Genomic DNA, 11,552 nt, shown 5'->3' with positions numbered 1-11,552 from the left:
TGTGAGTTCTTTCCCTCAGAGTCAGTCCCGCCTTCTGACATCATTTCCACGAGGGCGGGACTGACTTTGAGGGCATGAACTCGCGAAGGGAAGGCTAGAGACAGGCAGGGCTTTCAAAGAGGTGGTCGCTTCGACGGAGGTAATAAAAAAGATTTACACGCAGGGCATGGATGGGAGTGGGAGGGAAGGGCAAGGGAGAGAAGAGAATCGCTGGGTATGGATGGATGGAGGGGAGGGCAGGGGAGAGGAGGGTTGCTGGACATGGGGGGAGGGCAGGAGAGAGGAGGGTTGCTGGACATGGATGGATGGATGGAGGGCAATTGTTGAACGGATGGAGGGGAGGGGAGGGAAGACAGGAAGGAGATGCACATGGATGGAGGGGAAGGGAGTTATCAGCATGCATGCAACAGCAAAAATCACATTAATTATTCAAAAGCATGCCAAATGCTTTTACAATTCTGTTATTCAGGTTAAATTGCCCTGTTGGCACTTTGCGATAAATAATTAGATTTTGGGTTGCTGTTTGGGCACTCGGCCTCTGAAAGGTTCGCCATCACTGTATTAGAACATCAAAGTGTAGTGCAGCTGTTGCTGTATCAAATGGTTACTGTGTTCCTTCTAACAATTCACTGGTGTCAGCTTGTGTTTGGTGTTATTGATACAGGGAAAGAGTGAAGGCTCCATGTCCAATGCAGTGGATGCTGGCAGTATCATTGACTTAGGTAGCAGTCTACCTTCTGATTTGCCCAGAGGATTGCTCATTGCATAACAGGAAGACTCCACCCCAGCAAGATGGCCAGTGTCCTCTTCAGCTGTCTGGGAAGTGCTTGAACTGTTCTGTTCACTTGCAGGAATTCTGGGATAGGCCTTGGCTGCTTCTCTGAGGTCTGTTTTTGATAAGTGAGATTTAAAATCACACATCTGCTGGGAATTTTGGAAGCAGAGATTGGGTGAGGTCATTTTGCTTTTCACCGAGTTTCCTTTCCCTGTTTTTGGCTGTTCTGGTGGATGTGACCCTGTGGCACTTTGGAATGCTTTAATTCCCTTAGGAACTATCGGCTCACTCACTGGTTTTATCTCTGTCCACACAAAAGCTCCATGGCGCTAGGAAGGAAAACAAGGTTGACGTTAACCAGGGGCACACAAGCAGTTTGTAGATGCAGCTGTGATTTGAATTCATATATTAGCTCAAGTGCTGGCACAACATCGACTTGTTTCTGTGCTGCTTTATTGGCTATGAGCCCATAACCTGATAGATGAAGACACAGGAATAATGACTAGTCTGTCAACTTCTTTTTTTATTCATGAAATAGAGGCATGCAGAAAAAGAAAACTTGGAAAGAAGCAACACCAAAAACAAAATAGGTCTTATTTTCTCTGGTTCAGAATCACAGAGCGTCTATCCCAGTGTATGTGACTTGCATAGAGTGCTCCTGTGCAAAGCTATTCTTTCCAGATCTCATTTCCTACTATATGAGTCACCATGACTACAATTATAAACTGCTGTCTTTTATATTCTAAAGGATTTATGACTATTCTATTCATTTTGAGCCCTATTTATAAAGGATGTGGAGAGGGGAAACTCAGACATCCAGGCCAGGGCATGGAGAATTCCCACAGTATTTTAAAAGGGGGTCAGCCAAATGTAAAGCCTCTTGTAAAATAGGTACAGAACCGTGCAGTATGACTCCCCATGTCCAGATGGAGCAGTGATTTTAAAAAGATGTTCCCAAAATTTGTGTGGAAGTATCTTTTTAAAACTGATGCCCTCACAGCACCAGTTGCCCCATCACCCCTGTGACATCAGAACCCCTGATTATCCTTCCCTCCAACCCTACAATTCACCGCCTTGGGTGAATCTCTTCATAAAAGTGGTTAATAAATCCCAATCAAACATATAAACGGCAAGTGACCGTACTCACTTGCAAATGCGCAGTACAGATTTCCCTTTCTGTCCCGCCCTCACGTCAAGACGTCATGACGTCAGAGGGCGGAACAGAGAGGGAAACGGAGTCAAATTGTCGGACGCTGCCATGCCGCCTGGAAAGGAACATCGTGCGATCTGCTGCTGCCTGTAGCACTTTCACACGGGGGTGAGAGGCGCTGTCAGGTCAGTGCAGGGGGCCCGGTACGGAGGGGGGAGGGAACTGCGGCGATGAAGGTAGCTGGACATGGGGGGGGGGGGGAGGGCAGGGGGGAGAGGCCATGGTTGCTGGACTTGGGGTGAGAGCAGGGCACAGAGGAGGGTTGCTGGACATGGGGGAAGGGGGGGAGGCCAAGGGAAAGAGGAGGGTCGCTGGATATGTGGGGTAGGATCGGTGGACGGGGTGAGGCCAGGGGAGAGAGAAGGGCTGCAATATTCGCCCGTTTTTACGGGCTTAATGGCTAGTAAATAAATAAATAAACCCATCCCCCCAGGTGCATTCCCTCCTGGAAAGAAGACTGGCAGCATGGAACGCCCCTGAGAGTACCTCCCTTGGCAGGGGTAGCCCAAGGCAAGATATCACCTGAGGCAGGGCTGAGATTCTGCACCCCCACCCCGGGCCATGGTCTGGCATCTCCCCACCTTCCATCCTCGAGTTTACCTTCTTTTCCCTGGTAAGAGCTGTGGGTGGGATCAGGGAGTTGGGGTGTGATGAACAGATCTTCGGGAAGGCTCCTTGTTGCTGGTCTTCTTTCTGGGAGAGGTGTGTACTTGGGGGGGGGGGAGAATAGAATGTATTTGGAGGTAGGGAGTTACGGTGCTGCTATGCTAGAGGTCATGGCAACTTTTATGAACCCATGGTCGAAGAGCAGGAGCGAACAGGGATTGTTCTTACTCTCACTACACCACCAAGGACCACAATTAAGAGCTAGGGGTAGGACTGTGGGTGGGGGGACCCTTGGGGAAGTTCCTTGTTGATAGTCTTCTTTCTGAAGGGAATTCACGTGGGAAGATAAGATGCTTTGGGGGGCAGGGTGATGGGGGCCAGACATTAGCATTCACACCTGTACCTTATAGCAGGCACTTACTTGTGCCTGGGGACAGGTATAAATGCCTAGATATAGCTATTTTTGGATCAACATGGAATCTGCTTGTGAACTGAGGAATCCTCATCAATGTGTTAAGTTTACTTGAACCATTCTATGCTCCTACCACACCTCTTGACAATTTGCATGTGGTGGTCATCATCATGGTAACATAGTAAATGATGGCAGATAAAGACCTGAACAGTTCATCCAGTCTGCCCAACAGTCACACTCATTATCAATTCATGATTAAATCAACAATGAATATGATATAAAATACTTGATAATTTCTTTCTTTGGCATTTCTGGGACATAGACCACAGAAGTCTGCCCAGCAGTATCCAGGGCTGCCGAGAGGGGGGGCAGGGGGGACAAAATTCCCCGGGCCCAGGCCTCCAAGGCACCGCAGTCCCCTCCACCCGCCCCCCTCCGTCCACCACCGGGCTGGGCTCCCCTGAATCCAAATCATAGCGCCTCACCTCAACCTCGCTCCGTGTGAAAGAAGCGCAGCAGCAGCAGTCTGCAGATTGCCTCCCTTCGGGCCTTCCCTCCCTGTGTCCTGCCCTTGCCTGACGTAACTTGCACGTAACTTGCACCGGCCTGGTGGTGGATGGAGGGGGCGGGTGGAGAGGGGGCACCAATGACGACGACCTCGGGGGGGGGGGGGGCAGCAGCGGGGCCCCGGCCCAGTCTCTCAGTGGCCCTGGCAGTATCCTTAGGTTCCAACTACTGGAGTTGCCATTGAAGCCCACTACAGCCTATCCAAACCATCTTGTCATTGTGGCACAGAGTATAAAAGTCTGAGCAGCACTGTCCTCATGTTCCAAATTACTGGAGTTTCCATCAAAGCACTCTCCAGCCCATCCTAAATAGGATTGCCATATACAGGACACAGACCATACAAGTCTGTCCAGTACTGGCCTTAGTTCCTCACAGCCAGAGTTTTATCAACTATGCACCATTTGACATAACAAACACACATGCAACCATTTAAGTTTTGTTTTTTATACCATTCATTTTCTAATTAGAGATCCTCTATGTTCATTCCATCACATGTACATAATCCTCTATAAAATTTGATCATCATCACTTGTACATAATCCCCATTGTAAAATCGTTTGTACAAGTATATACATATATGCCAATCTACATATATAAAAATTGCTTTTTTCATGTGAGAATGCTTCTGACAGGGCCTTTATCTAATGGGCTCACACAATAAAAGTTTTATTAAAATCAAAAACCAAATAAAGAAATTTTATGTAATCAAAATCCATGTAAACATCAGATGACTACAGTAATACAGAAGTAGTGATTGGTGAAAAAGTATGAAAAAATAATAAAAACATCTAAAAGTTTCTATGAAATGTCAAATGAATTTGATTTCAACATAGACAAATGGACTTCAAATGCTGGAACTTCCCACAAACATTTGAAAATGTGCCGCTTATAGGAATGCTAACTGTAAAACCAAATGACTGCAGTAATCTGGGTTATACTAGTGTCTAGTTCACTTATATTTTACATGGAACCAAATGATGAGCAAATTTACTGCAGTCCATGATCTTACTTCAAACTCTATCCATTTAACTGGTCATCATGTTTGGCCAAGATCTTCTTAAACATGACAACCCATCAAACAAATTGTCAGAAAGTTGCAGGGAATTTTACAAATTTCCTGCCATAATCTGAGACTTTGAAAATCTCCCTTTGATTGTCTAAAATTTTTTTTATAAGTTTATTTATTCATATTCCTATACTATGGAAAAAGAAAAGGATAAAATTCCAAAAGAAAATACATTCAGTTCCAAAACACATATACATTCTATACTTTATGGAGAGAGTAAAAATGACCAAAACAGGAAAGAGAAAATAGAACAGGAAAAAAGTAAAAACAAGTCCCAGTCTAAGGTACAGTTTTTTTTTTCAGTCTATGATGATGATCATGTAAACCTTGCTGGATTGATGATAGCCATATATTATATTCTATCTGTAACAGCTACACAAGCTGCAATCTTATGCAAGAACATTTTTCAAATGCCTGATTCTTGTTTGCAGATAGATGGAAATTGGTTGCCCTTCCTCTTCTATGTATAACACTTCTTATTCATATCCAGGGCCATAGTAGGTTTTGGGTAAGAGGACTCTTCTCTGGCGTGTGGGGGTATGTGTGTGTGTCGAAGGGGATCATATGGAGATAAGCCCCTTTTTATGCCACTGTATAATTGGAGAGGCACCAAACTAATATGTTACCTTTTGGTAGCAAAATGTCTCCCTACAGCCCTGCATTCTTGTCTTACCTTTCCTCGAATGGGCTCAGCAGGAGATTTTCTGCAGTCAAGCTGATGCTGGAAAGACATCTGTTCTTGTATTATTTTCGGTACTGTTGATTTTGTCTTGGGAACTGCAAGTGGAACTAAAGGGAAAAAATCATTGAGAAAAAGTGACTGGAAAAAGTGAGAATATATATTTCACATTATGTGTATTTTTTGAAAGACATTTTTGTAGGTAAAACAATTTTTTACATGCATCAGAAGCCATGAATAAAATTATCTAGACTACACAGGGGCAGTGGAATGCCTTTTTGATTGGAGGAGGGGGGGGGGGGGGTTGCAAGCTCCACCCCCAGTTCCCCCACAAATTTACATACAGTCATGAAACATTCCCAAAATAAATAAATAAAGGATTCTTTTTTTTTTTACAAAGAGCATCTGGATTACATACCAGAAGGTGTCTTTCAGCTGGGTACAGAAACACCCTATAGTGTTGCATAAAGAACCAACACATTATCCACAGAATCCTGTGGAGTGGCCTAGTGGTTAGGGTGGTGGACTTTGGTCCTGGGGAACTGAGTTCAATTCCCAGCACAGGCAGCTCCTTGTGACTCTGGGCAAGTCACTTAACCCTCCATTGCCTGCTGCATAGAGCCTGCCATGAGTGGGAAAGCACAGGGTACAAATCTAATAAAAATAATATCTTTATTACTGTTATATAGGGATATAAAACATATGATTCAAGTACAGCTCTGAATACTTTAAAAAGCCTGACATGTTTCAGTGATGGGCACCCACATCTGGGGCAAATAGATGAGTCATACAAGGGGACTGGACATCAAATCAATAGGGATCACATATTCCAGAAAGAAAAGAAAAAAACTGATAAAACACCTCTATGGACAAGACATAAAAAAAACATGAACTTAAACAGTCATTCAAAAATTAATACAGAAAGGAAAGATATGAAAAGGAAAGAAAATGACCAAAGCATGTTCAAAACATGTATTAAAAATAGAAAATGTTTTACCATGAAAGGAACAATGACAAGTACTGTGAGTCTACTGCTAGGGGTCACTGGCACCATTTTGAATACTGGTACAGTCCTAGATGGGAATGGAGGAGGACCACTACTGTCCGGATCCACCAATGGCAACCCTCAGGTAAGTCCCAGGGGTGCAGGGGGTGGTGGGAGGGTTACATTCTGGGGAGAGGCCAGGGGGTGGGGTATGGTATGGTATGATATAACATGTCTTATAACCCGACATATACCTTAACTGTTCAAGGCGAGTTACAAAGCTAAAGAAGTCAGATATTCTGGGAATTACAATATCTAAGCAGGTAAAACAGTAAAACAATTAAAATATAAAACAAAAAAAAATAGCACAATTAAGACACAGTTCACGGAAACAAGAATGTATTCAGGTTCTTCCTAAACAGAGCATAATGTGAGCAACAGCACAAGGATAAAGGGAGTGAATTCCAAAAGAAAACCATCTGGTAAGAAAGTGAGGCAGAGAAATGTCTAATCGATTTTAAATTAGTGACCCTAGGATATTGTAAAAGAAATTGATTTCGTATCTGAGATCTGTGAAGAGTTACAAGATCCATCATATACAATAGAGCTACTCTTGACGAGAGCTGCAGGGAACTCAATGTTTTCCGTCAGCCATTGTTCAAGGAATCTCTCCAACTGCCTTCCCCCCAAGGCTTCAGGCAGTCCCACCAGATGGATATTATTCCGCCTGGAGCGATTCTCCCAATCTTCAAGCTTGGATTCCAGGTCAGACAGTTTTTTGTGCAAGTCCTGCTGAGTGTTTTCTACTCCCGCCATTCTTTCTTCCACCTTGCTAGTTTTATTCTGGAACGCTACACATTCTTTAGTTAAATCTTCTAATTTAGTGTTTAGCTGTTCCAGCTTTTGATCAAGCTTTTGATCCAGCAGGGCAAGGCGCTGATCTAAAAGTGCTTCCATTACCACTGTCAGCTCGGATGTAATCTCCGCTACCCAAGCAGACGATACAGAGGAAGCATGCCAAGTGCTGTGTTTCACTCTCCTCTTTGATGAGAAAAGTAGTCAAGGCAAGTAGTATTTTATGTTCATTATGCACCGACTGTCTGTGTCAAACAGAACCTGCTTGTTCTGCACCAATCAATGTGGGCAAATAGGGTGCCAATCATAGGCGCTCGGTATAAGAGGCTTAGCCTCCCCAGCCACAGCAGGATGGATCAGCTGATCCTATAGAAATGCTAAATAGTATTAGTAGTAGTTCTCCTGTGAGTCCCGCTGCTCTGGGGGGTTTAAATAGCAGCAGCTGCAGCCTGCAGTGAAAGCCGTCTCTAGCCTTGTGTATAACCAGTTGTAATTTGATTATCTTACTGCTGGGAGAGCAGAGCAGGGGGGTTGGCTGGAGGTGTCCTGGGTTGCCAGGGAGATATTTAACTAGGATCATGAATTCCTGCACTTGAGCAGTTCACACCAAAGAGACTTGCACTGACTCCTGAAATTTTAAAAGTGCTAAAAATAAGTTTTAAAAGTATTTGCATTAAATCTAATTGCAGAATTTAAGTGCTAGGAAGTGGGATTGGTATGCTATGTACTCAAATTTGCTCAAGCCATATGCAAATTAGTCTGTTTTTGGGAGGTTCTCATTTTCATATTTATGGGTAAAAATTGTTGGAAATGTTTACAGCCTTAATGTTAGGGCATGGCTCTGATCAAAAATGTGAACTTTAATCCAAAAACGAAGGGTTTAGCTAGTGTTTTTGACTGAAAATTCCCATTAGAGTGTCTGTATGTTAATCTGCATTTAAATAGAGCTCTCTGATTGGATGAGCAGCTCCTGTTAGAAAATCTGCCCGGGAACAGAGAGGAGAGGAGAGAATCAATGGGTGGGTGGGTGTGGGTGGCTGGAAGTGGGCAGGGGAGAGGAGAGAATCAATGGGTGGGTATGGATGGCTGGAGGGGGAGCAGGGGAGCGAAGACAAGAAATGAAGAAGAAAGGCAGAAAGTAAAGAAATAAATGGAAAGGAAGCCCTGGAAATGGAATTAAGAGGACAGATAGCAGCAGAATCGGATACTGGGCCAGCATGATCAGAAAAACAAAGTCACCAGACAACAAATGTCCCGTTGGTGGCCGGGCCACCCTTCAGACTTACCCTGTTTCTGGGAGTCAGTGTCTGTGCTGGCCCCTGCTTGTCTCTGTGTCTGTGTCTGTCTTAGGTTCTCTCTGGCTCTGTGTGCTGATTGCCCTACTGAACCTCACCTGTGTGGGCTTTGCCTCTTCCAAGATGGCTGCCGCCTCTTCGTCTCTGCCAGTATCCAAGATGGCTCCCGCTGTTACTTTCTATGGGATGCCTGCTCTGAGGGTCAAGCCTCTGTTTGGTTGCAAGGTGATTGCTGCACCTGTGGCTCTGGTGTTGATGGGCTTTATTAGTCACCTGAAGACTAGAGCCTTTGCCTTTGTATCTACTAATTCCATCTCATCTAAAGGTCCTGGTGTATAGAGTGCTCTGTACCCGGTGTCAGTGTTTGCTCTGTGTGAGTTTCTATGTTTGTTTGACTAGCTAGCTTAGGCACTGTGTAGCTTATAGCCTGTGTATAGCTTTGCTAGTGTTTTATGTTTGTTCAGACTAGTTAAGCTAAGGCACCGCCTGGCTTGTTGCCTGTGCATAGCTTTACTAGTGCTCTATGTTTGTTTCCAAGGTATGACTAGTTAGCTTAGGCACCGTCTGGCTTGTTGCCTGTGCATAGCTTTACTAGTGCTCTATGTTTGTTTCCAAGGTATGACTAGTTAGCTTAGGCACCGTCTGGCTTGTTGCCTGTGCATAGCTTTACTAGTGCTCTATGTTTGTTTCCAAGGTATGACTAGTTAGCTTAGGCACCGTCTGGCTTGTTGCCCGTGCATAGCTTTACTAGTGCTCTATGTTTATTTCCAAGGTATGACTAGTTAGCTTAGGCACCGTCTGGCTTGTTGCCTGTGCATAGCTTTACTAGTGCTCTATGTTTGTTTCCAAGGTATGACTAGTTAGCTTAGGCACCGTCTGGCTTGTTGCCTGTGCATAGCTTTACTAGTTCTCTATGTTTGTTTCCAAGATATGACTAGTTAGCTGAGGCACCGTCTGGCTTGTTGCCTGTGCATAGCTTTACTAGTGTTCCATGTTTGTTCCTCGTGTCAGCTAGCCGTCCTGCTAAGCTACTGCCAAGACTATGTTTGTTCCTCGTGTCAGCTAGCCGTCCTGCTAGCTATTTCCAAGACCATGTTTGTTCCTCGTGTCAGCTAGCCGTCCTGCTAGCCATTTCCAAGTCTGTGTTTGTTTCTAGTGTTAGACTAGCCGCCCTTGCTAGCCACTATTCCAAGACTGTGTTTGTTCTTAGTGTAGACTAGCCAGCTTAGGCCCCGCTGGCGTGTAGCCTGTGTCAAGCCGTGCTAGTCTTCTGTGTTTGGGTCCAGGGCATGACTTGTTAGCTGGGGCACAGCTTAGTTGTTAGCTGGTGTATAGCTTTCCAAGCCTCTTGAGTCTGCTCTGTGTATGTTCTTGTGTATGACTGGGTTGCCCGGGTACAGCGTCTCTATGCGCCTGGGTCCAGCTTACTTGTCATTGTGTTGATTCCTGCTGACTACCAGAACCCGGATAGTTCCTGATTGTCTGCCTTGCCTTCGCCTAGGTGCCAGGGGGCACTCCTGGATCTTCATTCCTGCTGTTCCTGTAAGTCCTACCGGCTGCAAGAACCTGAGGGCTCAACCCGAGGGGGAAGGCAGTCAAGCGTAGGTGAAGCCTAGGTCCCGGGTGTTCCAGTTCCGTGGGTTCCGCTCCAGTGTGTTCCAGTCCAGCGGGTTTCACTCCTGTATGTTCCAGTCCAGTGGGGCCACTCCAGTGTGTCCAGTCCAGTGGGCCCCACTCCAGTGCGCACCAGTCCGGTGCGTTCCAGTTCCGAGTGTTCCGGTGTACAACTCCAGTCCGGAGTTCCGGTTCAGTCTTTCCTGCTTTCTACCTGGAAGGTGATTTTGCCTTAAGGACTCACAAACCCCGCGCTCCCGGGGACGAAGCCTGAAGGTATGCCAAGGTCCTCGAGAGCGCGTCGAGCGCGTGAGGCGCGACAGAATACAAAGGCCATGAGTTCGGTGAGATCATCAGTCCAGGTGGGCTTCATGCCCATAAGTTCATGCCCCACGGACAACCCGGGGGGAACTTCTGAAAATTTTTTTGATTCCCAAGACAGTCCAGTTTCTACTTTGGATCCCGATTTAAGCCTGGAGGAATACCGAGAGGAACTTCTGTCGAATCCAGCCTTTACGGATACGCCTGAAGCAGCAGCGGAGAAGAGGCGTATCTACCGGAGTCTGGGCCACTATCACCCAGTTTTTGGCCACTATGACCCAGTTTCGGACATGAATTCTGCCATCACGCTCCGTGAGTACCGCCTCAGACTTCGGGAAGACCCTGCTCTGCGGAATACTCCGGAGTCTGAGATCGAGAGAAGCCGCCGGGAATGTTCTCCGCCCGGGTCTTTTCAACCACCTCAGCCGAGTAGCCGGTGGTACCCTGGGAGGACAACTCCGGATTCTTACCATGACCTTGACAACCCAGTTTCTGGTTTGGATATGATGATGACTCTCCAGGAGTACCGGGTAGAACTTTTGTCCGATCCGGCCCTGAAAGATACTCCTGAGGCAGCCCTGGAGAGAGAGCGTGTTTCAGAGCGACGGTCTGTGGAAGACCCAGTTTCTGCTATGGATCCCTCCACCAGGCTCTTTCTTTACCGCTTCCAGCTTTGCAGGGATCCAGCTCTGCGGTATACTCCTGAGGCTAGGGCCGAAAGAAGGCGCTATGGGTTGCTTCCGCCTGAGGCTCTTCAGCAGCCTCACAGGTCAGGCCGAGTGAGGCGGCAGACTAAGCCTCTGACTCCAGTTCCAGTAGTGACGCCACCAGAGCGCTTGAGTCCAGTCCAGGGGATGCTTCATACTGAACCTCCTATTCCAGTCCAAGTAACGAGAGGGCTTAAGTCTCCGAGACCAGTTCGAGGAAGGCCTTTAATGGAGCCCCAGATTCTTATGCAAGTGGCGCTCCAGGTCGAGCCTCCAGTCCTCATGCAAGTGGCACGCCCTTTGAAGTTTCCGAGTCCAGTCCGAGGGAAGCTGTCGATGGAGCCTCAGATTCCTGTGCAAGTGGCACTTCGGGTCGAGCCTCCAGTCCTCCTTCAAAGGGTACGCCCGTTGAAGTTTCCGAGTCCAGTCCGAGGGAGGCTGTCGATGGAGCCGCAGATTC

The 11,552-nt window shown here is 46.4% G+C and overlaps 1 protein-coding gene across 1 annotated transcript in view; it reads right to left on the bottom strand.

Annotated features, from left to right (window-relative positions):
- Positions 1-536: 536 nt before the first annotated feature.
- Positions 537-11,552, bottom strand: part of C3H2orf73 (chromosome 3 C2orf73 homolog) — a 151,625-nt gene continuing 140,609 nt past the window's right edge. Inside the window, exons 5-6 of the mRNA XM_030194586.1 lie at positions 5,310-5,425; positions 537-1,104 (exon numbers count right to left, since the gene is read on the bottom strand). Of these exons, the coding sequence (XP_030050446.1) occupies positions 619-1,104; positions 5,310-5,425 (602 nt within the window). The 3' untranslated portion in view covers positions 537-618. The remainder of the gene's footprint in view (positions 1,105-5,309; positions 5,426-11,552) is intronic.

Source organism: Microcaecilia unicolor, chromosome 3, assembly GCF_901765095.1.
Source record: "Microcaecilia unicolor chromosome 3, aMicUni1.1, whole genome shotgun sequence".
NCBI lineage: Eukaryota > Metazoa > Chordata > Amphibia > Gymnophiona > Siphonopidae > Microcaecilia > Microcaecilia unicolor.
The sequence above is the reverse complement of the archived record's forward strand: the minus strand, read 5'-3'. Positions and strand labels throughout refer to the sequence as shown.